Consider the following 27,189-nt stretch of genomic DNA (forward strand, 5'->3'; position numbering starts at 1 on the left):
GCCATCCAAGCAACGTTACCATGGACGCCCCTGCTTATTTCAGCAAGACAATGCCAAGCCACGTGTTACATCAACGTGGCTTCATAGTAAAAGAGTGCGGGTACTAGACTGGCCTGCCTGTAGTCCAGACCTGTCTCCCATTGAAAATGTCTGGCGCATTATGAAGCCTAAAATACCTCAACGGAGACCCCCGGACTGTTGAACAACTTAAGCTGTACATCAAGCAAGAATGGGAAAGAATTCCACCTGAGAAGCTTCAAAAATGTGTCTCCTCAGTTCCCAAACGTTTACTGAGTGTTGTTAAAAGGAAAGGCCATGTAACACAGTGGTGAACATGCCCTTTCCCAACTACTTTGGCACGTGTTGCAGCCATGAAATTCTAAGTTAATTATTATTTGCAAAAAAAAAAAAAGTTTATGAGTTTGAACTTCAAATATCTTGTCTTTGTAGTGCATTCAATTGAATATGGGTTGAAAAGGATTTGCAAATCATTGCATTCCGTTTATATTTACATCTAACACAATTTCCCAACTCATATGGAAACAGGGTTTGTAATCCGGTGCGCTTTATAGTGCGGAAAATACGGTATTTAATATTTGTTTGCTTACTATGGTACATTATTTATTTGTTCACTGTTCTGTTACAGAGAACAAGGAAATTGGATAAAATTGCTATGGTATGAAAAGGGGTAGGATTAAATAAGCTCAGCTTCTTCCAACTCCTTTTCGGACGTGCTGTCATGAAACTACTGGAATTGTGTGATGCATTACATTGCATCGTATGTGCATGTTGGAACTAAACTGAAGTTCTCAGGAAAAGTAAAAAAAAAAAAAGAGAGAGACATTGTGCCTTTAAGAAACCCCCTCCTTTGTTTAACAGGGGGGAGCGAGCTGAATCCTGGAACAGCGATTGAAAAAAAAAAAAAAAAAAAAAAGAAGCTCCACCAGCGGACGGTTTCAAGTTCCCCCCTCTGCTGAAACCCTGCCTGATTTGTGGGCAATGTTGGGATGTTAAAAAAAAAAGGAAATCGGAGCATAGAGAGAGGGAGGAGAGAGAGAGGGAGAGAGCGAGCGAGCGAGCGAGAGAGGGAGGGAGACAACACTAACTGGGTAGCTATGGAGATAGTAGCTTTTCCTGCTAGCTTTCTTTGACAGGTGCCGAGTGGGATAAAATAAAGTCGCCGAGAAGCCTCCACCATGTACGGCAAGGGCAAAGGAGCCGTGGTCCCTTCCGACAGCCAAGCGAGAGAAAAGTAAGTCAACTGTTTGCACACTTCCATCATGCTAAAAGCTAGGCGGCTAAACTTGCTAACTGATGAACTTCGGCGCTAACTACTGTTGATGAAGTCAATTAGCCGGCTTTGCTAATTGCTGCTCCCGGCTTTTTTCCGCCCGCCTTCGTTGTCGGCTCTGGCTTAGCTGAGCTGCGAGCGCCGGGTAAAGTTGTGCAGCAAGTTGGGCTAGCATGTGTGGGGGTCCCCGCTCCTCCCGGCTGGGCAAACTAGCAAGTGTGGCGTGGAACAATGGATTGTGGGTAGAAATAAAATAATAAATAAATGTCTATACAGTGTTTATTATTTACGCTTTTGTCTGACGCGTAGCTGCGTGCTGGTGCTCCATTCGCGGGGTGCAACCTTCCCCCTTGCTTAGTGCGCCTTCCTAACTTTTTTTTTTGTTTTGTTGCATTTCCTCCACTCCAGCAAGGCAGAATTGTGCAAAAAAAGTTCCGATGGAACGACGCCGAATTTCGGGAGACTGCTCACAACGTGGGGGATTTGCGTGCTGACGTGAGAGCTCAAGCAACAGCAAGCCTTCGGGTTTTCTTTGTTTGCAGCCGATTGTTCACCACAGTGTTGAACTAGACAGGCGCACAGCATCGAAGAAGTGCATTGGGGTGGTACAAGTTGCACCCAAGGTGCATGTTGGGTGTTTTTTTCAGTGCAAGCCTCCCTTATTTTGTCCTGCAGCTTCTCCTCCCCGGCGTCTCTCCCACTTTCTCCATCCTTTTTCTTGCTGCTCCTCCGCGTTGAATTATTGACACGGACCCAAGCATCTGCTCGCTCGGCTTCGCCCGCCGACTTGAGCCAGATACGGCGAGGCGGACTCATCCATGTTTAACGAGAAGCCGCTATTGTCAAGCTCAAGACGAAGGCGCTTTCTCGCAGCATGTTAGGTGTGGCGGTCATGGACACGCTCCCCCTTCCCCGCCTCCATGTTCCATTCCCCCCCACCCCTCCCAGAGAGGGAACGGCAATAGGGGTCAGGAGGTTAGCGCACATGGGGTGATGGAGGGAGAAGATTGTGCTTTTAGTGGGACGATCTGGCGTGAGCAGAAATTTTGAATTTTTTTGGGGGAAAAAGGCCGGAGAAGTGTAACATGAGGCTGGATGTTCATTTTTTGAGAGTAGGGATGGATAGCGAATTTGGTACTTTTACAGACAGACCAAATTCCGTCAATATCGATTCACTTAAAATCAAACAATGCCATATTTCCATAACCTACTCAGTGGCCTAGTGGTTAGAGTGTCCGCCCTGAGATCGGTAGGTCGTGAGTTCAAACCCTGGCCGAGTCATACCAAAGACTATAAAAATGGGACCCATTACCTCCCTGTTTGGCACTCAGCATCAAGGGTTGGAATTGGGGGTTAAATCACCAAAATGATTCCCGGGCGCTGCACTGCTGCTGCCCACTGCTCCCCTCACCTCCCAGGAGGTGATCAAAGGGATGGGTCAAATGCAGAGGACACATTTCACCACACCTAGTGTGTGTGTGACAATCACTACTGAAATGAGATTTTCTTAGTTAAACGGGGATAGCAGATCAATTCTATGTGTCATACTTGATCATTTCGCGATATTGCCATATTTTTGCTGAAAGGATTTAGTAGAGAACATCGACGATAAAGTTCGCAACTTTTGGTCGCTGGTAAAAAAAAAGCCTTGCCTGTACCGGAAGTAGCGTGACGTCACAGGTTGAAGAGCTCCTCACATCTGCACATTGTTTTCAATCATGGACGCCAGCAGCGTGAGTGATTCGGACCGAGAAAGCAACGATTACCCCATTAATTTGAGCAAGGATGAAAGATTCGTGGATGAGGAAAGTGAAAGTGAAGGATTAGAGGGCAGTGGAAGCGATTCAGATAGGGAAGATGCTGTGAGAGGCGGGTGGGACCTGATATTCAACTGGGAATGACTAAAACAGTAAATAAACACAAGACATATATATACTCTATTAGCCACAACACAACCAAGCTTATATTTAATATGCCACAAATTAATCGCGCATAACAAACACCTCCCCCCTCCCGTCCATATAACCCGCCAATACAACTCAAACACCCGCACAACACACTCAATCCCACAGCCCAAAGTACCGTTTACTTCCGCAAAGTTCATACAGCACATATATTTCCCCAAAGTTACGTACGTGACATGCACATAGCGGCACGCACGGACGGGAAAGCGATCAAATGTTTGGAAGAAAGCTGCGTACTCACGGTAGCGCGTATCCAACTCAAAGTCCTCCTGGTTGTGTTGCTGCAGCCAGCCGCTAATACACCGATCCCACCTACAGCTTTCTTCTTTGCTGTCTTCATTGTCCATTAAACACATTTCAAAAGATTCACCAACACAGATGTCCAGAATACTGTGGAATTTTGCGATGAAAACAGAGCTGTTTGTATTGGGACACAATGGTGTCCCAATACTTCCGCACACTCCGTGACGTCACACGCAAACGTCATCATAGCGAGACGTTTTCAGCCGGATATTTCCCGGGAAATTTAAAATTGCACTTTATAAGTTAACCCGTCCGTATTGGCATGTGTTGCAATGTTAAGATTTCATCATTGATATATAAACTATCAGACTGCGTGGTCGGTAGTAGTGGGTTTCAGTAGGCCTTTAACTTAACTTTAACATTGCACAAATGTCACTTTTGGTTTCAAATCTGTCACGACCAATTGCAGACTAAAACACGGGTTCACGTAAACCAGGGGTGTCCGCAATACGGGCCGATTGATAAAGAATCTTACCCACAGGGAGATTGCATTCAACTTAATACTCTAACCGTTTTTGATGCTGCTTTTGTGTTGCCAACTAGAGGTCAACATGAGTAATTCAAGTCTATGACCTTTAGTTATGCTCTCAATTAATGTGGGTGCAGCATATATCAATCAATCAATCAATGTTTATTTATATAGCCCTAAATCACAAGTGTCTCAAAGGGCTGCACAAGCCACAACGACATCCGCGGTACAGAGCCCACATAAGGGCAAGGAAAAACTCACAACCCAGTGGGACGTCGATGTGAATGACTATGAGAAACCTTGGAGAGGACCGCATATGTGGGTGACCCCCCCCTCTCTAGGGGAGACCGGATGCAATGGACGTCGAGTGGGTCTGACATAATATTGTGAAAGTCCAGTCCATAGTGGATCTAACATGATAGTGAGAGTCCAGTTCATAGTGGATCTAACATGATAGTGAGAGTCCAGTTCATAGTGGGGCCAGCAGGAGACCATCCCGAGCGGAGGCGGGTCAGCAGTGCAGAGATGTCCCCAACCGATGCACAGGCGAGCGGTCCACCCCGGGTCCCGACTCTGGACAGCCAGCACTTCATCCATGGCCACCGGACCTGTGTCCACCCCTTCCACAAGGAAGAGGGGTGCAGAGTAGAAAAAAAAAGAAACGGCAGATCAACTGGTCTAAAAAGGGGGTTTATTTAAAGGCTAGAGTATACAAATGAGTTTTAAAATGGGACTTAAATGCTTCTACTGAGGTAGCATCTCTAACTGTTAACGGGAGGGCATTCCCGAATAGAAAATGCTCTATAGCCCGCAGACTTTTTTTGGGCTCTGGGAATCACTAATAAGCGGGAGTGTAACATGAGGCTTGATGTTCATTTTTCCATATACTTGAGAGTAGGGATGGGTAGCGAATTTGGTACTTTTACAGACACAGACCAAATTCCGTCTATTGATTCACGTAAAATCAAACGGTGCCATATTTCGATACCATTGCACGAATGTCGCTTTTGGTTTCAAATCGGTCACGTCCAGTTGCAGACTAAAACACGGGTTCACGTAAACCAGACCTGGGCAAATTAAGGCCCGGGGGCCACATGCGGCCCGTTAAGCTTTTCAATCTGGCCCGCCGGACATTCCCAAATAATTTTTTTAGAGCTTTAAGATGGAAACTAGCTGCCATTATGATGTGCAGTCATGTTTTCTAATGACCGCAAGTCTTGAACTATACAAAGTATTTCAATGGTTGGAATCTGCGCTTATGGATGATATACCAGTTACTATGGTAATCTAATTAATTACTATGGTAATCTTAATTAGTTATTATGGTCATCTAATTAGTTACTATGGTAATCTACGTCACAGCAGCTCAGACGAGGCACCAAGCAGTGTGGGCGGGAAGCGTTTCCACAGACGCGGAAGGAGATTTTCACAACAAAGTTTTAAACTTTAGTAATATATCAGATTGTAGGTGGGTTTATTTTGTACCCTTCGTGTTCATATTTCACTGTTTGTTGCATTTTTGTTGCGTTTCACTTGATTGTAAAATATGTCGATCGAAAGGGGGTGTGACATTCATATTTTGTCAATATTCAGTGTTTTACCGTTCATAGAAAAATTTAAAAATTCCTTTATGTTTTTTAAGGCGGTCTGTCATAACGTTTTTAGCATTCAATCAGACATTATTGTGAGGTTTTGTATTAGTGCTCCTAAAAATAGATATACCGGCCCCCAGACACATTTTTTTCTCTAAATGTGGCCCCCGAGTCATAATAATTGCCCTGGCCTGACGTAAACCATACTTGCCAACCTTGAGACCTCCGAATTCGGGAGATGGGGGTTGAGGTGGGGGGTCGGGGTTTGGTAGTAGCGGGGGTGTATATTGTAGCGTCCCGTAAGAGTTAGTGCTGCAAGGGGTTCTGGGTATTTGTTCTATTGTGTTTATGTTGTGTTACGGTGCAGATGTTCTCCCGAAATGTGTTTGTCATTCTTGTTTGGTGTGGGTTCACAGTGTGGCGCATATTTTTAACAGTGTTAAAGTTGTTTATACGGCCACCCTCAGTGTGACCTGTATGACTATTGATCAAGTATGCTTTGCATTCACTTGTGTGTGTGTGTAAAAGCCGCATATATTATGTGACTGTGCCGGCACGCTGTTTGTATGGCGGAAAAGCGGACTTGACGACAGGTTGTACGGGACGCTAAAGGCTGTGCCTTTAAAACACACCCCTAATTTTGCTGTCCGGGTGGAAAGCGGGAGAATGGTTGCCCCGGGAGATTTTCGGGAGGGGCACTGAAATTCGGGAGTCCCCCGGGAAAATCGTGAGGGTTGGCAAGTATGATGTAAACCAGGGGTGTCCACACTACGGGCAGATTGATAAAGAATGTTACCCACAGGGAGATTGCATTCAACCTAATACTCTAACCGTTTTTGATGCTGCTATTAGAGGTCAACATGAGTAATTCAAGTCAATGACATTTAATTATGCTGTCAATTAATGTGGGTGCAGCATCTACTTGCATGACCCAATGCAAACAACCTTCCCTAGTCATAGTGGGGGAAAAAATCCAACCGACACAAAATGACAACAGACGTGGTTACGCATAACACAACCTGCTCACTGAACTTTGTGGACATTATACAAAAACGTCCATGCACCATAAAAAAAATTCAGAATGACACCCATTTAAATCCATTACAAAGCATGATGGGAAAATTCAAAACACTCTCCAGAGTCCACACATATCCATGTTTGGTGCATTTTAGCTGATTGATACATCTGATTGATTATAAAACTTTAAGGAGGTTGTCACATTAAACAATGTAGAAGTCAAACGTTCACATACTCTTAATATTCAATTATAATAATTATTGTTTATATATCCATAATATTAATATATATATATATATATATATATATATATATATATATATATATATATATATATATATATATATATATATATATATATATATATATTAGTTACTTTACATGGCCTCCGCCAAATTGTTTTAGTCAAAAAGTTTATGTATGTATATATACATATACATACATATATATTTATATATATGTGTGTGTGTGTATACCTGTATATATGTATGTAAATGTATGGCCCTCAAGTCAAAAGGTTTATGTACGTGTATACATGTGTATATATATATATATATATATATATATATATATATATATATATATATATATGTGTGTTTATGTATGTATGTATTAAATATTATTAAATACAATCTGGCGTGTTGGTCAGTTTTAGGGGCATGTAGAGTTGGGTGTCATCAGCATAACAGTGAAAGCTAACACCGTACTTGCGTATGATGTCACCTAGCGGCAGCACGTAGATGCTGAAGAGTGCAGGGCCAAAAACCGAACTCTGTGGAACTCCGCACGTTACCTTAACATACTCCAAGGTCACATTGTTATGGGAGACACACTGCATCCTGTCAGTAAGATAGGAGTTAAACCAAGAAAAGGCTAAGTTTGACATACCAATACATGTTTTGATACGTTCCAATAAAATGATATGATCGACAGTATCGAAAGCAGCGCTAAGATCAAGAAGCAGCAACAAGGATGACGCTTCAGCATCCATCGTTAGCAATAGATCATTAGTCATCTTTGCGAGGGCTGTCTCCGTAGAGCGATTTGGCCTGAAACAGGACTGATAGGGCTCACAGAGATTGTTAGACGCTAAGTGTTTATTTAACAGCCGTGCAACAATTTTTTAGAGGATTTCTGAAATAAAAGGAAGGTGGGACACTGGACGGTAGTTTACCATAAGGTCAGGATCGAGGTTAGGTCTTTTGAGCAGAGAATGAATAACCACTTTTTTGAATGCTAGGGAACAGTGTCAGAGGAAAGTGATAAGTTTATAATATTTAGCACTGATGGTCCTAATATTACAAACAGCTGCTTGATAAGTTTCCCAGGAAGTGGGTCAAGTAAACATGTTGTTTGTTTTGTCCCATTTATAAGTCGCAGGAGTTCCTTTAATGTTATTTCTTCAAAAAGAGAGAGATTATTTTGGAGGGCAATATCCATCGTACATACATTCGTACAGTGGTTCTTAACCTTGTTGGAGGTACCGAACCCCACCAGTTTTATATGCGCATTCACCGAACCCTTCTTTAGTGAAAAATAAAATGTTTTTTTTCTCAAATTCAAGACAAAGTTATGTTTTTTTTTTACTGGTGCACAAAATGAACCGTGCATGAACATCATCTTGTTCAAAGAACATAACCAACACAGTGCATGAACTCACAACAAATGACACACTTGCGAATCAGATGGAAAATTAGAGGGAACATTGTTTGGAGGTATCCATAATACGGCGATAGGGAGAAGTTTTTATTTACTCGATGAGTCGGGTGTGTCTTGACCTCCGCGGCGGAGGCTCCGCCGAACCTCTGAGGCCGACTCCCTGAACCCTTAGGGTTCGATCAAACCCAGGTTAAGAACCACTGCATTCGTATCTGCGTTAATAGAACCCAGTTGCAGCTGTATCTTTAATCTCATTTCTAATGAGTTAAATTTTCTTAAGGAAATTCATAAAGTCATCAGCCGAGTGAGTGAAGCTACTGGGAGAAAATAAATAAATAGCGATGCTACTGTACTGAACACATATTTAGGATCGTTTTTATTGAGCGATGAGATTGCAATAGTAATTAGTTTTGGCTAAGGTAAGCGTACATTTATAAGTCATTAAACTATCACTCCATGCTTGATGGAAAACCTCAAGTTTAGTCGCACGCCATTGGCGTTCCAGCTTTCTACATGATAGTTAGAGCTCTGGTTTCTTCTGTAAACCAAGGGCTTTTTAGCTTTAGCTGTGCTATACTATCAATGGCGTTGTGCAGAGCATAAATAAAGTTGTTAGTGAGGTTATCGATAGAGCCCACATAATTTAGGAATGGTGCCATTACCGAAGGCAGTAGGCAAGCAAGAGTCGTAGTTGTGACAGCATTAATGTTGCTGGTGCTAAAGCAGTGGTTATTAGTAGCTTGTTGACAATGAGTCAGAACTTCGAAATTTATATGGTAATCATCGGACATTACTTTACTTTGTATATGTATGTATGTATATGTGTATGTATATATGTATATGTGTATGTATATATATATGTATGTATGTATGTAGTTAATTTACATGGCCCTCGACCAAATTTTCATAGCCCAATGCGGCCCCCAAGTCAAAAGGTTTAAACACCCCTGACGCAAACAATCACTCAAACAGCACTCAGGCAGGACTCAGCCAAACTCCCTCCTAAGTAATTTTGCAATTTTCAACACCAACAGAGCAAGTATGCTTGGTAGAAAAACGCTTAAACGCAAAGTAAGGCTTCACTTTGTCAAACGGTGCTAGCTTGATTTTAATTTACATTGAATTTGCTATAGACTACACTATTAGCATTAGCGATTTAACATGGCAATTTCAACACCTCCAAATTAGGTAATAAAAACTACAGCTAAGATGCACGTTACAATCGAACAGCTGGTGTGCAATAAGTACAATATTCACAGTATAAACACTTTGTAGGGCGCAGTATAACACATTTGACTTCCTGTAAAATGCTACTTCCTCGTTAGACCACATGCCATGAATAGCCTATAGAGTACTGCCATCTAATGGTTTGGAAGTGCAACTGCACTGCAATTTAGACTCAAATGTAATAACAAAACAAGATATAACAAGTGGACAGCCCCGTTTTTATAATCAGTTCATTTAAAAAAATGTTCCATAAAGCTATATTTTTATTATAAAACAATAATTTATCAACACACAAAAGAACCAAAAATTGGAACTGTTTAGTACCGGTATCGATTTCTAGCAATCAGTAGTTAGTACTGTTTATCGGTTCAAATGTGATCAGTACCCATCCCTACTTGGGAGCGGTTCCAAGCTAAAAACACATCAAAGCAATGTCGCTACTGCCTCCGGAGCCTCTTTCACGGAGAATTCCTACAAAATAGCCACATCAGTTGGATCTGACCGTGCCTTTCCCACAGAACTCCGGGAAGGTGCGCGTTTTCACACAGTGACGGCACCCAGGAATCAGATAACATAAAAGAGACAATTGTTTTCAACACAACAGCGTAGGCAAAATGAGTTCACAGTTCTGTCTCGTTGTCACGGAATACCCTTACACACAGACAGAGTTCCGCCTCTGTTACAGCTCTGATGCTGCCTCCCAAAGGTGGAAATTGACCGGTTGGTTAGACAATTGTGCCCTCTTTATATAGCAGGGGAAAAGTAGCTATGTATAGTAGCAGTATTCCACAGTTGAGTCCTTTTTGGAGGACAAGTGTGAAAGGGGACCGTTGTTTTTAGAGACGTTGGCTTTTTTTACCTGATTGGCGATCTTTAACGCAGCTGTGTCCAAGTGTATATACGACCAAAGATTGTACTCACGTGAAAGATTGCTTCAAAAGGGATGCACGCTCAGGGAGACACAATTTGGGCTGGGCGATAAAACAATATCAATATGTATCGCGATAGACATGTAAATACATTTGTTCGATAAAACGTTCAATGTTTTATTTTACTCCTCGTCGGAAGAAACTGGAAATTGCGAAGCAAGGTTGGTTGCATGAACAAAAACACTCGCTCTATGGTAACCTAGCAACACAGGAAGTGATCGCTGATCAGTTGGAGTGACACGCTAACAGCCAATCAGGTAACAGTATCAATTATCACGTTTGGTTGCGCCATCTCGTTGTCTGGTGGTTGATTACTGGCATGGAGTGAGAAGAGAAAGTAAACATGAGTGCTGCAGAGAGCGAAGAGATTGTTGATAAAACAGGAAAAGTCACCTCGACACTGTGGCAGTTTTTCAAATTTTTTAAAACAGACCATTGTCAGACCAATGTAGGCTTTGAATTATGCGAGGCACTTGTCCTCACAAAGACCAGTGATACCACACCACATTAGCCACGCTCACCCTTTAGAGCACAGCTGTAACTTCCTGGCACTAAACCTGAAGAAAATCGTTTTTCTCAGGTTTTTCTATGTTTACATTGTGCACTATTGTGTTACACTTTATTAAGTATTTCTTACGTATTCCTTATTTTTGCACCTTCTTTTAAGAGGTTATTGTTAAGTGTTCAATGTGATTTTAGAAATGTGTTTACATTGAGTGTTTTCCATGGTTGTGTTTATATTTCCTCTGCTTTCTGCCTTCATAGTTCAGGGGATTATAATCCGAAGAAGGTTATATTTGAAAGGAAAATTTGTAATATTTTTTTCCTGGTCTTTATTTTTGGTATGTCAATATCGACCGATATATAACACTTGTATCGTGATACAGTTTTCAGCCATGTCACCCAGCCCAGTTACACACATGCCGGAGTTGTGTGAATCCCAGCAGGGTGCAAGTCATGCCAAAACACCAATTTGAAAGCAGGCTACAACATGCTCGTTGTCTATCCACAGTGCGAAGCCGCTTCTCAGATACTCATCCTCACCACTATGGCGGGAAAATAAACTAAGTTTCTTCCAAGCAACAGTATCACTTCAGGACTAGAGGAAAAGGCTATCCATGCCACACACACACACACACACACACACACACACACACACACACACACACACACACACACACACACACACACACACACACACACACACACACACACACACACACACACGGACTAGGACGACACAAGAAGCTAACTACTAAAGCTTCAATGTAATATAGGCGTGATCGATCCAGGTGTTAATACTACCGATACCTAGTGCAGTATCAATACTAATAGAATTAGATTGATCATTTTCTTTTTCCTGTTCTTATATTACAAAATCATCGATTTTGTTATTGTTTACAAAGTGAGGGAGTAAGTCTATGAATACAGGAATGATTTAAATGGGAACCAATTGTAGTTTGGGCTTTGGTTTTGTTATTGTGCACCAGCTACTTTATTTTGTCAAAACAATTTTATGTAGCATTCAATATCACAAATTTAATACATCATTTAATTTACAACAATACTAGCAAATTATATATTTAATAAGATGAGCTTTATAAAAATGTTTTATTGTCAGGGATGTGGTATGCTACCGATTCCGATCCTTGATTTTATTTTGAATTATAATAGGTTTTATGATTATTTCATTTCGTTTTTAATTTGAATTATGATTATTTTATGTTTAGTCTTGCCTTCTTGTAATGTTCTGTACAGCACTTTGAGTTGCCTTGTGTACAAATTGGGCTCCATAAATAAACTTGCCTTTTGCTTGCCATTAATGAGTGCGATCAGCCGATACTGATACGATCACACCATGTATTAACTTTATACTCTTCCATTTATTTATAGTGAGTGCTATTGACAGTTTAACAATATCGACTAAGTATGTAAACTAGTACTGTGTCCTATTTTATTACAATTGTTTGATCAAATCAAAGTAAATAAATAAACACAAATGACTATCTACTACTCTTATGCCAAAGTACTCCTGTGTCCATTACCTGAGTTTGTAAACAAAAAAAAAATAGGAATGATCAAATTAACAAAATAGAAAAATATCTATCTAATTACTCTTCTATTGATTTATATAGTGCTATTACGTCTAGTATCGACGCTACCAATTTATGGATTGATCTGACCTCCTCTTACTTGTCTTGCTGACACACCAATCGTTGTTGTGGTATTATTCTCTCTCTAACTCTTAATAATCGACTTACTAACCTTAGGGTAATAACTGTCTACTTGGGGGGGTAGCGGGGGTGTATATTGTTGCGTCCCGGAAGAGTTAGTGCTGCAAGGGGTTCTGGGTATTTGTTCTGTTACGGTGCGGATGTTCTCTCAAAATGTGTTTGTCATTCTTGTTGGGTGTGGGTTCACAGTGTGCCGCATATTTGTAACAGTGTTAAAGTTGTTTATACGACCACCCTCAGTGTGACCTGTACGGCTGTTGACCAAGTATGCCTTGCATTCACCTGTGGGTGTGAAAAGCCGTAGATATTATGTGATTTGGCCGGCACGCAAAGGCATTGCCTTTAAGGTTTATTGGCGCTCTGTACTTCTCCCTACGTCCGTGTACCACTCCGTACAGCCGCGTTTTAAAAAGTAATACATTTTACTTTTCGAAACCGATACAGATGATTTCCTATATTACATTTTAAAGCATTTATCTGTAATTGTAGGCATGACCGCAACTTCTTTCCTGAGCGTATTCATCTTACAGAGCACATAACAGCTACTACTTTAGTATTTGTTCTGTGTTTGCAAACTGTAATGACACTCTTAGTGAGAGATGACGAACCTTATCTTTTTTAAAGTGAATATACAGAGGATGACGCAGCTAAGTAGCTAGCTCACCTGTCGCTTGTGGCCAAAGTGGCCGTGTGAATGTCTCTTTGAGCAAGGTGCTGTGTTACGACGCCAAAAAAGTTAGCTCCTACAATAACAATGTCCCTATAGCTTGGTTAATATGCAGGTCACGGCATGTAAATTGAGCGTTGTTATTTTAATTTTTTTAAATGAACTCTCCAGTATCTGCATTGTAAGCCGCTTTTTGCAAGCAGTTTTTTCCTATTCAGTCCACACAGAATAAAGAAAGACTGGTGTGTTATTGTTATACATTAGGATTGTGATTGATGCCCAAAAAGGGCAGTTCATCTTTAACTAACTTTACGTCACTCTTAAAACTTTTTCATTGGCAAAAGCTGGGACTCTTTCCAGTACCAGGTCATCGTGAGTCCCATCTGTTGTCATACGGCCGACATAAACCACTCCTGGTGTCCTTTTTGAAAACAACAACAGTAAACCAATACACTATATTGCCAAAAGTATTTGACACCCATCCAAATGGTCAGAATCAGGTGTCCTAATCACTTGGCCCGGCCACAGGTGTATGGCATGGAGACTGTTTATACAAACGTTTGTGAAAGAAAGGGCCGCTGTCAGTGATTTCCAGCGTGGAACTGTCATAGGATGCCACCTGTGCAACAAATCCAGTCGTGAAATTTCCTCGCTCCTAAATATTCCAAAGTCAACTGTCGGCTTTATTATAAGAAAAGTGAAGAGTTTAGGAACAACAGCAAGTGGTTATCCACATAAACTAACAGAGAGGGTCAGCATAGTGCAAGGACTTTCTGCACAGTCAGTTGCTATGTGACCTTCCAATTAGCCCTCATACAGTACGTAGAGAGCTTCATGGAATGGGTTTCCATGGCCGATCAGCCGCATCTAAGCCATACATCGCCAAGTCCATTGCAAAGCGTGGGATGCAGTGGTGTAAAGCACGTCGCCATTGGACTCTAGAGCAGTGGAGACGCCTTTTCTGGAGTGATGAATCACGCTTTTCCATGTAGCAATCTGATGGACCAGTCTGGAGAACGGTACATTTCGAACTGCATTGTGCCGAGTGTGAAATTTGGTGGAAGAGGAATTATGGTGTGGGGTTGTTTTTCAGGAGTTGGCATCCTTAGTTCCAGTGAAAGGAACTTTGAATGCTCCAGGATACCAAGACATTTTGGACAATGGCATGCTCCCAACCTTGTGGGAACAGTTTTGGAGCGGGCCCCTTCCTCTTCTAACATGACACAAAACATAAAGACATGGATGACAGAGTCTGGTGTGGATGAACTTGACTGGCCTGCACAGAGTCCTGACCTGAACCCGATAGAACACCTTTGGGATGAATTAGAACAGAGACTGAGAGCCAGGCCTTCTCGACAAACATCAGTGTGTGACTTCACCAATGTGCTTTTGGAAGAATGGTTGAAAATTCCTATAAACACACTCCGCAACCTTGTGGACAGCCTTCCCAGAAGAGTTGAAGCTGTAATAGCTGCAAAAGGTGGACCCACATCATATTGAACCCTATTGGTTAGGAATGGGATGGCACTTCAACTTCATATGTGAGTCAAAGCAGGTGGGCAAATACTTTTGGCAATATAGTGTATCTATGGTCGTTCTCCACTTGCTGCAGTGTTCCGTTTTGTTCCTGCCCTCAGTCTCCGCTTGGATAAAATGAGTGTCCTTTAGAAGTAAATACAGGATGCCCTCCTCCATTGTGGTCACCTCGTCCTGACTGAACTTGCTTTTGCCTTTCCACGAGCTTCCGTGAACTTTAATATAGCAAGAGAACACAAACCCTGTAAGCGCCACACATAAAAGTTTCGATAAAGGACTCGAGAGGGGACACACTGTGCTTTACATGAACGTTAATGAAGCACCGTCCGTCATTTTGAAGCCTTGGTCTAGTTTCAATCCATCAAAGGGGGATTCCTTGCCACCGGCATGAATGATAGGATTCCCGATTGGTGTTTACGTGTGAATGTGGTTTGCAGCCAAGTGCACAAGTAAGCACTTCCTGGTCCTGTGTGTTTGTGTGTGTGTGTGTGTGTGTGTGTGTGTGTGTGTGTGTGTGTGTGTGTGTGTGTGTGTGTGTGTGTGTGTGTGTGTGTGTGTGTGTGTGTGTGTGTGTGTGTGTGTGTGTGTGTGTGTGTGTGTGTGTGTGTGTGTGTGTGTGACGACCTGCAAGTGACAGTGTCTTACACTCTACACCAGCGGTCACCGAGAGCTTTGTGACCTACAAATTGGTAGGAGCTCCTAAGAAAGTGGTCAGATTACTGCGGTTGTGTGTGTGTGTGTGTGTGTGTGTGTGTGTGTGTGTGTGTGTGTGTGTGTGTGTGTGTGTGTGTGTGTGTGTGTGTGTGTGTGTGTGTGTGTGTGTTTTGAAAAAAGGTGTCAGCACAACTGCAGTCTTGGACCTTGAAGTTTGTCTACCCTTGTCCACTGCAGCATAGGGCTGGGCCATATGGACGAAAAAGTATATCTTCATATATTTTTTACTTACACTCGATATTCGATATATATCTCGATATATTTTTCGGTGAAAATATACATATAAAGATATTAATTTTTGAGCGATATTCAGTGAAATTGAAGTGAATGACAACTGTACTGTAAACAGTCAGTGGCACTTTTATTAACCCAGTTAGTCAAGAAGGGTATCAACAGCACAGAAAAGAAACTGTTTAAGTAGTACAGAATTACATAACATAAATAAAATGGAAACATATTATTTCTCCATAAAATAAATAACATAGTTGTATAATAATACAAAATGTATCAAACTCAGATCAAATAATACATTTGCAGGCAGGCACTTTTTAATTTGACGATGTAATTGACTGTCTTCTGATTGGCCTGTCCCTAAGCAATCGTGACTCATCATAGTAAACAACCAACCAATCATGGATGTTCTTATACGTGCAAGCACGTCTTGGAAGGAGGAAGGGTAGGGGTTTAGTAGCCCATGGAGGGGCAGTGGGGCAGAACAAGGAACACAACAATTAAGCGGCGTTTGGTAATTTTAACGTGAAATAAATTTTATCGATTTTTGCGATATTTTCTTAATTCATATCATGTTTAAAAGTATATCGATATATCTTACAAACTTGATGTATCGCCCAGCCCTACTGCAGCACACACATGTTCTCTAAAAAAATCACCTTTTCAGCCGAAACTAAACCGAAAAGCATTGGAATTTTAGTGGAGTTGGCTTTCAAGTTGTTCTCGTTTTTTAAAGCATTTCCCCACATAGGAATCAGTTTAAAAGTCAATTAGAATGCTCCAGGCTTAAAGTTTCTTCATCAAAATACATCTCTGTACAAGCAATGTTTTTATTGGACTTGTCGCACAGGTGTAAAGTGAGATTAACCCCTGTATAGTCAACCACATGATCTTTTTGGCTTTTGATATTAGATTATTGTATTGCTCATGTTGCACAGAGAAGCCAGACCCTTTGATATGCTGCATTAAGTCCTTTTTCCTGCTACGTTAATCCTCATACGGCAAAAAACAACCGTCTCTCTTTGTTTGACTTTTCAGGAATATTTTTTTTATAACATTTGGGTCTATTTGACTTTTGAAGTTCTAGTCTATTTTTTTTTTTTTTTAAAGGAGAGAAATACTACGCCAAAAGCCGATCCCACTGGCTGATACTGTATTTATTTTTAGTTCCCTGGGTGTCCTGTGTATCCATCCATCCATCCATTTTCTACTGCTTATTCCCTTCTGGGTCGCGGGGGCGCTGGAGCCTATCTCAGCTACAATCGGGCGGAAGGCGGGGTACACCCTGGACAAGTCGCCACCTCATCGCAGGGCCAACACAGATAGACAGACAACATTCACACTCACATTCACACACTAGGGCCAATTTATGTTGCCCTAAATTGGTGTTCAGCAACCCGTGGCTCTACAGCCGCATTGCGGCTCTTTATCGCGTCCCTAGTGGCTCCCTGGACCTCTTTCAGACTTGTGTGAAAATGGAAAAAGATGAAGAAAAAAAAACGTTTGTTTTATTATATTTTCTGTAGTAGAACAAACATGACACAAACCTTCGTAATTGTTAGAAATCCCACTGTTTGTTATAAATGCTTCACTGATGAGAGTATTTGGCAAGCACCGTTTTGTCCTACTAATTTCACCAATCCTTGAACTCATCGTGGTTTGTAAACATGTACAACTTTCTCGGATGCTGCCACACAAAGACATATTTTATGTCAGTCCTTCTTTTTCTCATTTTGTCCAACAAACTTTTTATGCTGTGCGTGAATGCACAAAGCTGAGCTTTGTTGATGTTATTGATTTGCTGGATTGCTAATCAAGCATATTTGGTCAATCCATAACTGCAAGATAATTGATGCTGACATGCTATTTAGGCTAGCTGTATGTACATATTGCATCATTATGCCTCGTTTGCAGGTATATTTGAGGTCATTTAATTTCCTTTACTTATGCCCTCTCCGTATATATTTATATTTGCATGTCTCATGACACATTATCTGTATGTAATATTCACTGCATTTCTGATAGTTGTTTGTGTGCCATGTTGTTCCAGACCACAGCAAACGTTACCCAGCTTGCAAAGATTGTAGTAAATCCATTAGAAGAAGACAGCCTACGTTTCCTTTAACTTGGACACACACATCTATACCTTTGGCCATTCTGAACCAGTAATTTCCAGAAGTTATCTCATCCTGTGAGAAGCCTCCAATTTTACTAATGATTTCCAATGTTGTAAAAATGTGTATAATAAAAATTAAAATACAACATTTCTGTCAACGAAGATTAGCGTCAGCCTTTGATAGTAGGCTAATATAGCTAATATAGACACTTACACCACGTGTTGCGTTCATTATAACATTTATATAAGGCTTTTAAGTTTTTGCTGCTCAAGACATATTTTTTTTATTTATTTTTGGTCCAATATGGCTCTTTCAACATTTTTGGTTGCCAACCCCTACCCTAAGTTAACGACCATCACCTCCATTGTGGCAAACAAACAGTCCTTACATGTATCATTATCACTGGAGGACTAGGCTAAACATGTTACACACTGAGTAAGAACTAGCAGCAGCAGCAAACAAGAAGGCATGTTAATTGCTAAACGAGCTTGAAACATCTCAGGAAATAAGTGCTTCGTGAAGTTTAAATGTAGATATAAGTGTTACAGCAGAAAGTAAGGTGTTATTAACAGGACATTAACAAGTAGATTAATAAGATGGTGCTCTGTTGTTGTGTGGCGGTCAGGTGTCAGGGTAGTATCAGTATTAGGGATGGTCACCGTTCCCATTTGAATTAAAGTGGTACTAATAGGGATGTCACGGTATGAACATTTTTTATCACGGTTCTTGTGACCAAATATGTCATTATAGCGATATTTTTAAATGTGTTCCAAATTTGCAAAAACTACTTATACTGAAATCTTTTAACCAAGTTGTATTTAAAAAAAACACAACACATTCAAAACATATGTATGTACCTCATGTATGAAATCAACACAAGCATTCTAAACAGAGTGATATGGCAGAAACGAAATAACAAATAAATGTGGCAATTGTGCAAGATGACACCTTATGGACATAATATGTAACTGCACTTTTTGTCGATATAGATTAAAAATATCGTTCATATATGAGATCTAGTCTTACACATAGGGCTGTACGATTATGGCCAAAATAATATTTAAGATTATTTTTTTTAATATTGAACTCATGATTATTAATCACATTTATTCATTATGTAGGTAAAACAGCGTTGGGGTGGGTTGTGAACGTAACACCATTGTGTAATTTGTAATATCTAAGAAAAAGGCTATAGATAAACATTATCCATATATTTAAACACACATTTTTGTGTTTTTGTTCATTCATAGTACGAACATCTCAACTTTTTCTCTATACATGATGTCTTTATCTCTATTTTTACATTTTCATAGAGAAGTATTTTTTTAAGTTATGTACATTTATATACACTAAATGTATGTACATGTGCATGCTGTATCGTGATAGATCCATTAAGAGTTTGAGCAGAAATTAACTAAACACCATAAACTATTAACAAAATGCTATGTCACATGAACTGTTTTTAAAGTAATAACTTTGTGAAATGAAGAAAAACAAAAACACAAGTAATGTAAAAAAACATGGTGTTTACTTTTTGATATCATTATAAAACACAAAGCAGTTTGGCTAATGAAGAGAAAGTCTAATAAATAAGCTTTGCTCTTCTTCAACAGCACCGTGTGGTTCAGGGCAAGTTCGGCCAACAAAAATAAACAGGAGTGATACCTCTTACATCTAATACACAATCTTTGTCACTGACAACACAGCCTGCGTTCAATTCGATGAGACGACAAAACATTTTAGCTAGTACTGATGCTATTGGAACTCTGACAAAGTTCGCAGTTAGATAAAGGATGAGAGACCGTCCCAGTAAACAAACTAAAGACTTTATAAACAAGTTGTGGCAACGTTCCTGACACATCGCCTGCTGCATGGTAACTCTGTCCCATCAGCTGATGGAAGGATGCGATGTTGCACTTTCAAAATTAAACCGCAGCATTTTTATGTGATAGTTGCGTTTTAGGCCTCAACTATCACTTAAAATGCCACTGCCATCCAATCTTATCCTGGATTGTGTCGACGGGCTGGAGGTTAGTTACAAAGCTGAACCGACATGCTTTAGCAGGTCAACTTTTGGCAGCTTCTAGACGACGTTCTTGTGACACACCTGGAAGAACCTGTCTGGGGTTGACGACGTCGTCGCCAGGTCCCCTTCAAAGCAGACACGGAGCCGCATGATGTTTCTTTGCGTTGGAAATTGAATTCCTGTTTCTTAAAAAAGTAGGTGCCAAAAAGGCACTCAGCCTGTAGCGTAGCAAAAATTCTAATAAGTGCTCCAGGCTAGATATTACTATTTCATGATTGTTGTAACAGCTGTAATTATTATGATTATTTTTTTGTATAAACATAGGCACGCTCTATGTTTGTGAGCCCTATTCTTGTGTGACACGTCGTGTTGTGACAGAAGGCATATTAACAAAATAATTATGTGGTTGCTCTCGGAATCACACTTTTATAGCCATATTACCTGATTTGTATACACCTTTCACTATCAAATTCCGCCAAGATTCACTTTATTTATCGCTGTCTGAAAACTGTGGCTAAATTGGATCTACTATGCTTTGGCACTGATAAGTCCAGTTGTTTTTGCACTGATAGTTGAAAGACCTGACTGACAGACCACGTTTACTATTTGCGAGAAGTGTCCAAACTGGTCTGTTATGCAATTTTCACATTCCGAAGTGGCTTTTAACCTTCGCAACTTGCCTTTACTGAGCCTCTAATGGCTGAAGCCTGTCATGTAGACATGGAGACTCAATACAAGAGCTCTGTGTTTGGCTAGATTTCTGACGAGTTGAGGGAAACCCCTAAAATATAAAAACTGTTGGAGACTTCAAAGCCCTCTAAAACAACCTCAAAACCCTCCAACGTTTTGTTTACACACTGCAAGTCTATATATAATGTAGTAACAGACACATTCATATCATGTAATATGTTCAACTATTACTGTATTTTGATTATTTTAATCATTTAATCACTGACTTCTTACGCGCATTGATTTCCGTTTCCATAGATGTGTTCCTACATCCGGATACAAAACGCTTGTGTGTGTTCTAATCATGGCAGACTTGGTACGAAACAACAAAGATTACTTTTTCTGGACAAATGAGGATTCACCACCTTACATACTTGCCAACCTTGAGACCTCCGATACCGGGAGGTGGGGGGTGGAGGTAGGGGGGCGTGGTTGGGGGCGGGGGCGTGATTACGGGTGTGGTTAATAGGGGAGTATATTTACAGCTAGAATTCACCAACTCAAGTATTTCATATATATATATATATATATATATATATATATATATATATATATATATATATATATATATATATATATATATATATATATATGTATATGTATATGTGTGTGTGTATGTATATATATATATATATATATATATGTGTGTATATATATATATGTGTATATATATATATATGTGTATATATATATATATATATATATGTGTGTATATATATATATGTATATATATATATATGTGTGTATATATATATATATGTGTATATATATATATATATGTATATGTATATATATATGTATATATATATATATATATATATATATATATATATATATATATATATATATATATATATATATATATATATATATATATATATATATATATATATATGTGTGTATATATATATATGTATATGTATGTATGTATGTATGTATGTATGTATGTATGTATATGTATGTATATATATATATATATATATATGTATGTATATATATATATATATATATATATGTATGTATATGTATGTATATATATATATATATATATATATATGTATGTATATATATATATATATATATATATATATATATATATATATATATATATATATATATATATATATATATATATATATATATATATATATATATATATGTATGTATGAAATACTTGACTTTCAGTGAATTCTAGCTATATATATATACATATATATACATTTATTTTATCATACATATAAATAAAATAAATACTTGAGTTTCAGTGCTCCGGAGGCTATCCAGTAGATGGCAGTATTGTCCTGTTTAACTTCTCCGTTCATGACTGAGTATATCATTTCGACCACCGTGTTCAATGGAGAAGTCTGTTCTACAAAATGTACAGGCAACATACATACCCTTCCCCTTCGAACTGTCCTGGATGAACTGAAATTCTTGTTTCCATTCGTTTTGGAACTTGCAAGCGTATTTCTTCATCTTGCTCGTCGACGGCGTCGCCATGTCTGTAACTTCCTTGTTCTTCTGCTTCGTCTCCTTGTTGTGTGCGCAGTTGTGCACTCTACTCTCTAAAATCCGTAGATGTTATGACGTCATTGGGCAGGCAAGCTGTTTATATTGTGGGAAAGCGGACGCGAGAACAGGCTGTCCCCACTCAGGTCCGCATTGAGCTGGAGGGGGCGTGGCCTCCAGCTCCGGCTGAATATCGGGAGTTTGTCGGGAGAAAATTTCTGCCGGGAGGTTATCGGGAGAGGCGCTGAATACCGGGAGTCTCCCGGTAAAACCGGGAGGGTTGGCAAGTATGCCACCTTATCTTTTTGAAGCTGAATGAACGGAGGATGAACTGCTGTTTCTAGAGGCGAGCACGAAGAAAAGGTTGAAACGTCGAAGCCGACGGTCGCCAATAGAGTGAGGTGAAAGCGACTCAAAGCTGCAAATGTGGAATTTGGAGATAAGTTATTTGACATAAAGGGTGTGCTTACCTCAAATAAACCAGAAAAAAACGTCCCCAGCCAGCTAGACCAAAGAGACAACTGTCCAGTAGGGGTGTAACGGTACACAAAAATTCCGGTTCGGTACGTACCTCGGTTTAGAGGTCACGGTTCGGTTCATTTTCGGTACAGTAAGAAAACAACAAAATATAAATTTTTGGGTTATTTATTTACCAAATTTGCAAAATCTTCCACCAAAAATATTTTTCTTAGTGTAATATTTGATGTGAAGTAATCGGAACCTTGGAAAGGTCAATAATTCATAATAACATTGATTTTGATTCAATATTATGTTTTGAGCAATGACAGTTTGAAAGAATAAAAACCAGCTTTGTTTTATTAGTCAACATTGCAACTTTTTCTAAATTACATTTCACCTTTAAGCTTTTTTATTTCACTTTTGTTATGTTTTTGTTTATTTTAACAGTATTTTTAGAATGTGCCGTAGGCTTTTAAAACATTAGCTGTGGGCCGCAAATGGCCTCTGGGGCACACTTTTGACACCCCTGCTATAGATAATAATACATTAAATCTAATAAATCTATGGATAAAAAGCAGAGCCTGGTGACGCATGCGCGTTTATCATAACTCTCTCGCTCTCTCTGTCTCTGCCCCTCCCTCACAAATGCTGCTGCGCGCACAATTTGTTTTGTTTCTAACCCCTTCTTAACCCTGAACGTACATTGAAAATACACGCAACCCTAACTCAAAATGCCGGACATTTGAGGCATTTAAGAAACTCCGCCCTGACAGCTCTGCAAAAGAGGACCTGTCCGGTGAAAAGAGGACGTATGGTCAGTCTATTGTAGCCCGTTAGCTGCTAGCATGCCGTGTGTTGTGCCTCGGTGTGCATTGTTTACACAACGTGCGTTACGCCACTTAATATGTCCGTGTGGAAACTCGTTCGGTACACCGAACCGGAACCCCCATACTGAAACGGTTCAATACAAATACACGTACCGTTACACCCCTACTGTCCAGTGAGTCATACTTTATATTTATCATGCATATGCTGTCTGGCTAGCTGTGTACAAACAAAACATGAAATGTGGGCTAATACTTTACAGCTACTGTAATATGATTGTTCATCTTTTTCAGTCAGTACAGATTGGTGTGTTATCGCAGTGTTGTGCATTACAAACTCCGTGTTTTGTGCTGTCGTAGAAGCTAAGTGATCTCTTGCCGTAGTTAGCTTTTACAGCTAATAACGAACTACAATAGAAAAAAAGTTCCTCAGTGTTCGCTCTTACAAAAACAAGTTTTGTTATTATGCAGGTTACGGAATGTAAATTAAGTATTGTTGACGTTTTTAAACTGATTTAGGCCCCTTCTACACTAAGCCGGCTAAGGTTATCCAGGGTAAATCCCACCTAACCTTATCCTTGTCCACACACTTACACACACAATGGTCGTTTAAGACCCCCACTCTGATATAGAAAGATACATTGAGTGATAATGTATTTAACCATTTAACATATACACAGTTGAAAATGTATTAAATGAAGGAGGGGTGTTTTACTTTTGGACAAACAACTTGTTAGCATCAACATACAAACTAGATGATAACATGTCCTCACGTACACTATATTGCCAAAAGTATTTGGCCAACCTGCCTTTTCTCACATATGAACTTGAAGTGCCATCCCATGGAATTGTCCAAAATGTTTTGTCATTCTGGAGCATTCAAAGTTCCTTTCACTGGAACTAAGGGGCCAAGCCCAACTCTTGAAAAACAACCTCGCACCATAATGTGTGCAGAAAGTATTTGCACTATGCGCTTAAGCATCCGCTGACCCCTCTCTGTCAGTTTACATGGCCTACCACTTGGTGGCTGACTTGCTGTTGTTCCCAAACTCTTCACTTTTCTTATGATAAAGTTGACTTTGGAATATTTAGGAGCGAGGAAATTTCACGACTGGTTTTGTTGCACAGGTGGCATCCTATGACAGTTCCACGCTGGAAATCACTGAGAGCGGCCCATTCTTTCACAAATGTTTATAGAAACAGTCTCCATGCCTAAGTGCTTGATTTTAAACACCGGGCCAAGTGATTAGGACTCCTGATTCTCATCATTTGGATGGGTGGCCAAATACTTTTGCCAATATAGGGCAGTGTTTCCCACACATTCATTTATTTGTGGCGGCCCGCCACAAAAGAATTACGTCCGCCACAAATAAAAAAAAATTGTTTTTAATTTATTTATTTATTTTTTTTGTCCTGTCCAGCTTCTCAGGCAAATCATATAGTTGATGTAGATGCCCATATAGGCTGTTCAGATTCTCCTGTTGCCTTATTTGTATTTGACCACTACTGTTTTCTGTTTATTTGTTACTGACTGTGGCAGGACACCTCTGCCTCTGTTTCACTTTATGTTGCTGGTAAATAATATGGTTCTAGTAGTAGGCTAAAGTTAAATTATTTAGTATACACTAATTAAAGGGGCAGAGCTTTAAGAGACATTTTAGCTTTTATATTTTATAAGATATATTTTTTGTAAGAACCACAATTAATAAATATATTTCAGTGAATAACTTATTGTTCAAATCTGTATATAAATATGTACATAAAGTGTTGTAATTATATTGTAAAATGGATGGATGGATGGATGGATGGACGTTTAAAACAAAACTGTTATTATTAATTAGTAAATATACACGCCCATAGCCACGCCCATAGCCACACCCCCACCGCCACAGGTATCTTGGCAGTTTATGGGAAACACTGTAGGGTATGTTTGAATAAAACTAGGGCTGTCAAATGATTAATCAGATTAATCACACTCTTAAACTGTGATTAATCATGAGGTTATTATTTGCACAGGTTATTTGCTAGCATAAATCAAATTTGCTTTAGAAAATACCCAAATATTTGGAAACAAATGCAATTTGGTAGCCAGAATGTCACACGGAAAGGTTTTTTGAATGTTACACTGAACTGCAAGTCATTGATTTGCTAAAAACTTAGTGACAATAAGTGTAGTAAGAATTAAGTTTACAGTAAGCACATTTTCTTAGATCACCAGACAAGATCATCGGCTTCACCCCTTCCAAAGTGGTGATTGGTTTGGCCTTTTTTTTGTGTGAAAGGATACTATTTGACTCAAAACTTAAATTTAATTAAATGCTTGTTTTGGAGTAATACAATAGGCTACAGGGGGAAAGAAATTGCTCAACCAATTAAGTTTAATGCTAAATTTAAGAAATATTAAAAAAAAGTAAATATATTTCTTAGATAAAACTATAATGCTGCTTAACTTCCGGTTGTTTGTTGGTTTTGCCTGGTGGGCAACAAAGTGGTCATGGTTTCCACTGGTTTTGTTGTCTCGGTTATTTTTTTTGCCCCACTACTAGCAGCATTCTTTTTAACGTCACATAATCCACCATCATGGGCAGTAGAAAAAACGTGGCAGCAAACCACGCAGTGCACTTTGTAGACACAATTGTTCACCTTTTCCCAATTTAATTGGTATTTCTGCAGGCTCTTCGTTTTTTTCCTCGGAGGAGAAAGCTCAGGTTGCTGCTCGTTTGCGTAGCATCGGTCTTGGCGTCATCTCTGTCAGCCATGCTTTTGTGTTTAATTACATTTTAACAGAAGTGTAGATAGAACATGTTAAAAGAGAAAGTAAGCAGATATTAACAGTAAATGAACAAGTAGATTAATAATTCATTTTCCACCACTTGTCCTTAATAATGTTGACAAAATAATAGAATGATAAATGATACAATGTGTTACTGCATATGTCAGCAGCTAAATTAGGAGCCTTTGTTTGCTTACTTACTAATAAAAGACAAGTCGTCCTGTATGTTCACTATTTTATTTAAGGACAAACTTGCAATAAGACACATATGTTTAATGTACTGTAAGATTTTTTGTTAAAATAAAGCCAATAATGCCATTTTTTGTGGTCCCCTTTATTTAGAAAAGTATCAACAACAAAAAAAGAAAAGTATCAAAGTACCGAAAAGTATCTAAATAATTTTGGTACCGGTACCAAAATATTGGTATCGGGATAACACTAGCCTCAACCAATGAGTGCCGTGTGTGGGTGCTGTCAGCACATTGGTACCAGAGCAGGCAAGGGCTGCTGCTTTATTTAGAGATGCAATATAAGGAGTCCTGTCATTCAATAAATCCATTAAAAATTTCAAAGACTGTTTTGATTTACACGGTAGTACGGGACAAAGTGTGTCCCTTTACAGATTGATAAGGGACACATACTTTTGTTACTGAATACGGGACAATTCCGATTTTCAAGGGACAGTTGGCAAATCTAGCCAGCATAGTTTGTTGTCCTGAATTTGCTGTTCATGTAGCATTCATGCTAGTGGCACCATCCTCTTGTTCATGTTTCTCTTTAAGATGCTTTTGCATTAAAGACGCTTTAACTTGACAGTTAGTCGCTGCAAAACTAATTACCTCAGTTCAATCTAAAGTTCAGTCGGAGTTTGTTTTGAAGGGTGCAGAGCACACCGCTCTAACTATCATCACACTCACTA

The 27,189-nt window shown here is 39.5% G+C and overlaps 1 protein-coding gene across 5 annotated transcripts in view; it reads left to right on the forward strand.

The window, feature by feature from the left end:
• Positions 1-883: 883 nt before the first annotated feature.
• Positions 884-27,189, forward strand: part of zgc:110158 (uncharacterized protein LOC553590 homolog) — a 115,004-nt gene continuing 88,698 nt past the window's right edge. The window contains exon 1 of one of the 5 annotated variants that reach the window (XM_062041348.1): positions 884-1,252. In XM_062041348.1, coding sequence (XP_061897332.1) covers positions 1,197-1,252 — 56 coding nt within the window. In that variant the 5' untranslated portion in view covers positions 884-1,196. The remainder of the gene's footprint in view (positions 1,253-27,189) is intronic. The other 4 variants (XM_062041349.1, XM_062041347.1, XM_062041351.1 and 1 more) reach the window with 4 other exon arrangements.

Source organism: Entelurus aequoreus, linkage group LG03 (genome assembly GCF_033978785.1).
Source record: "Entelurus aequoreus isolate RoL-2023_Sb linkage group LG03, RoL_Eaeq_v1.1, whole genome shotgun sequence".
NCBI classification, from domain to species: domain Eukaryota; kingdom Metazoa; phylum Chordata; class Actinopteri; order Syngnathiformes; family Syngnathidae; genus Entelurus; species Entelurus aequoreus.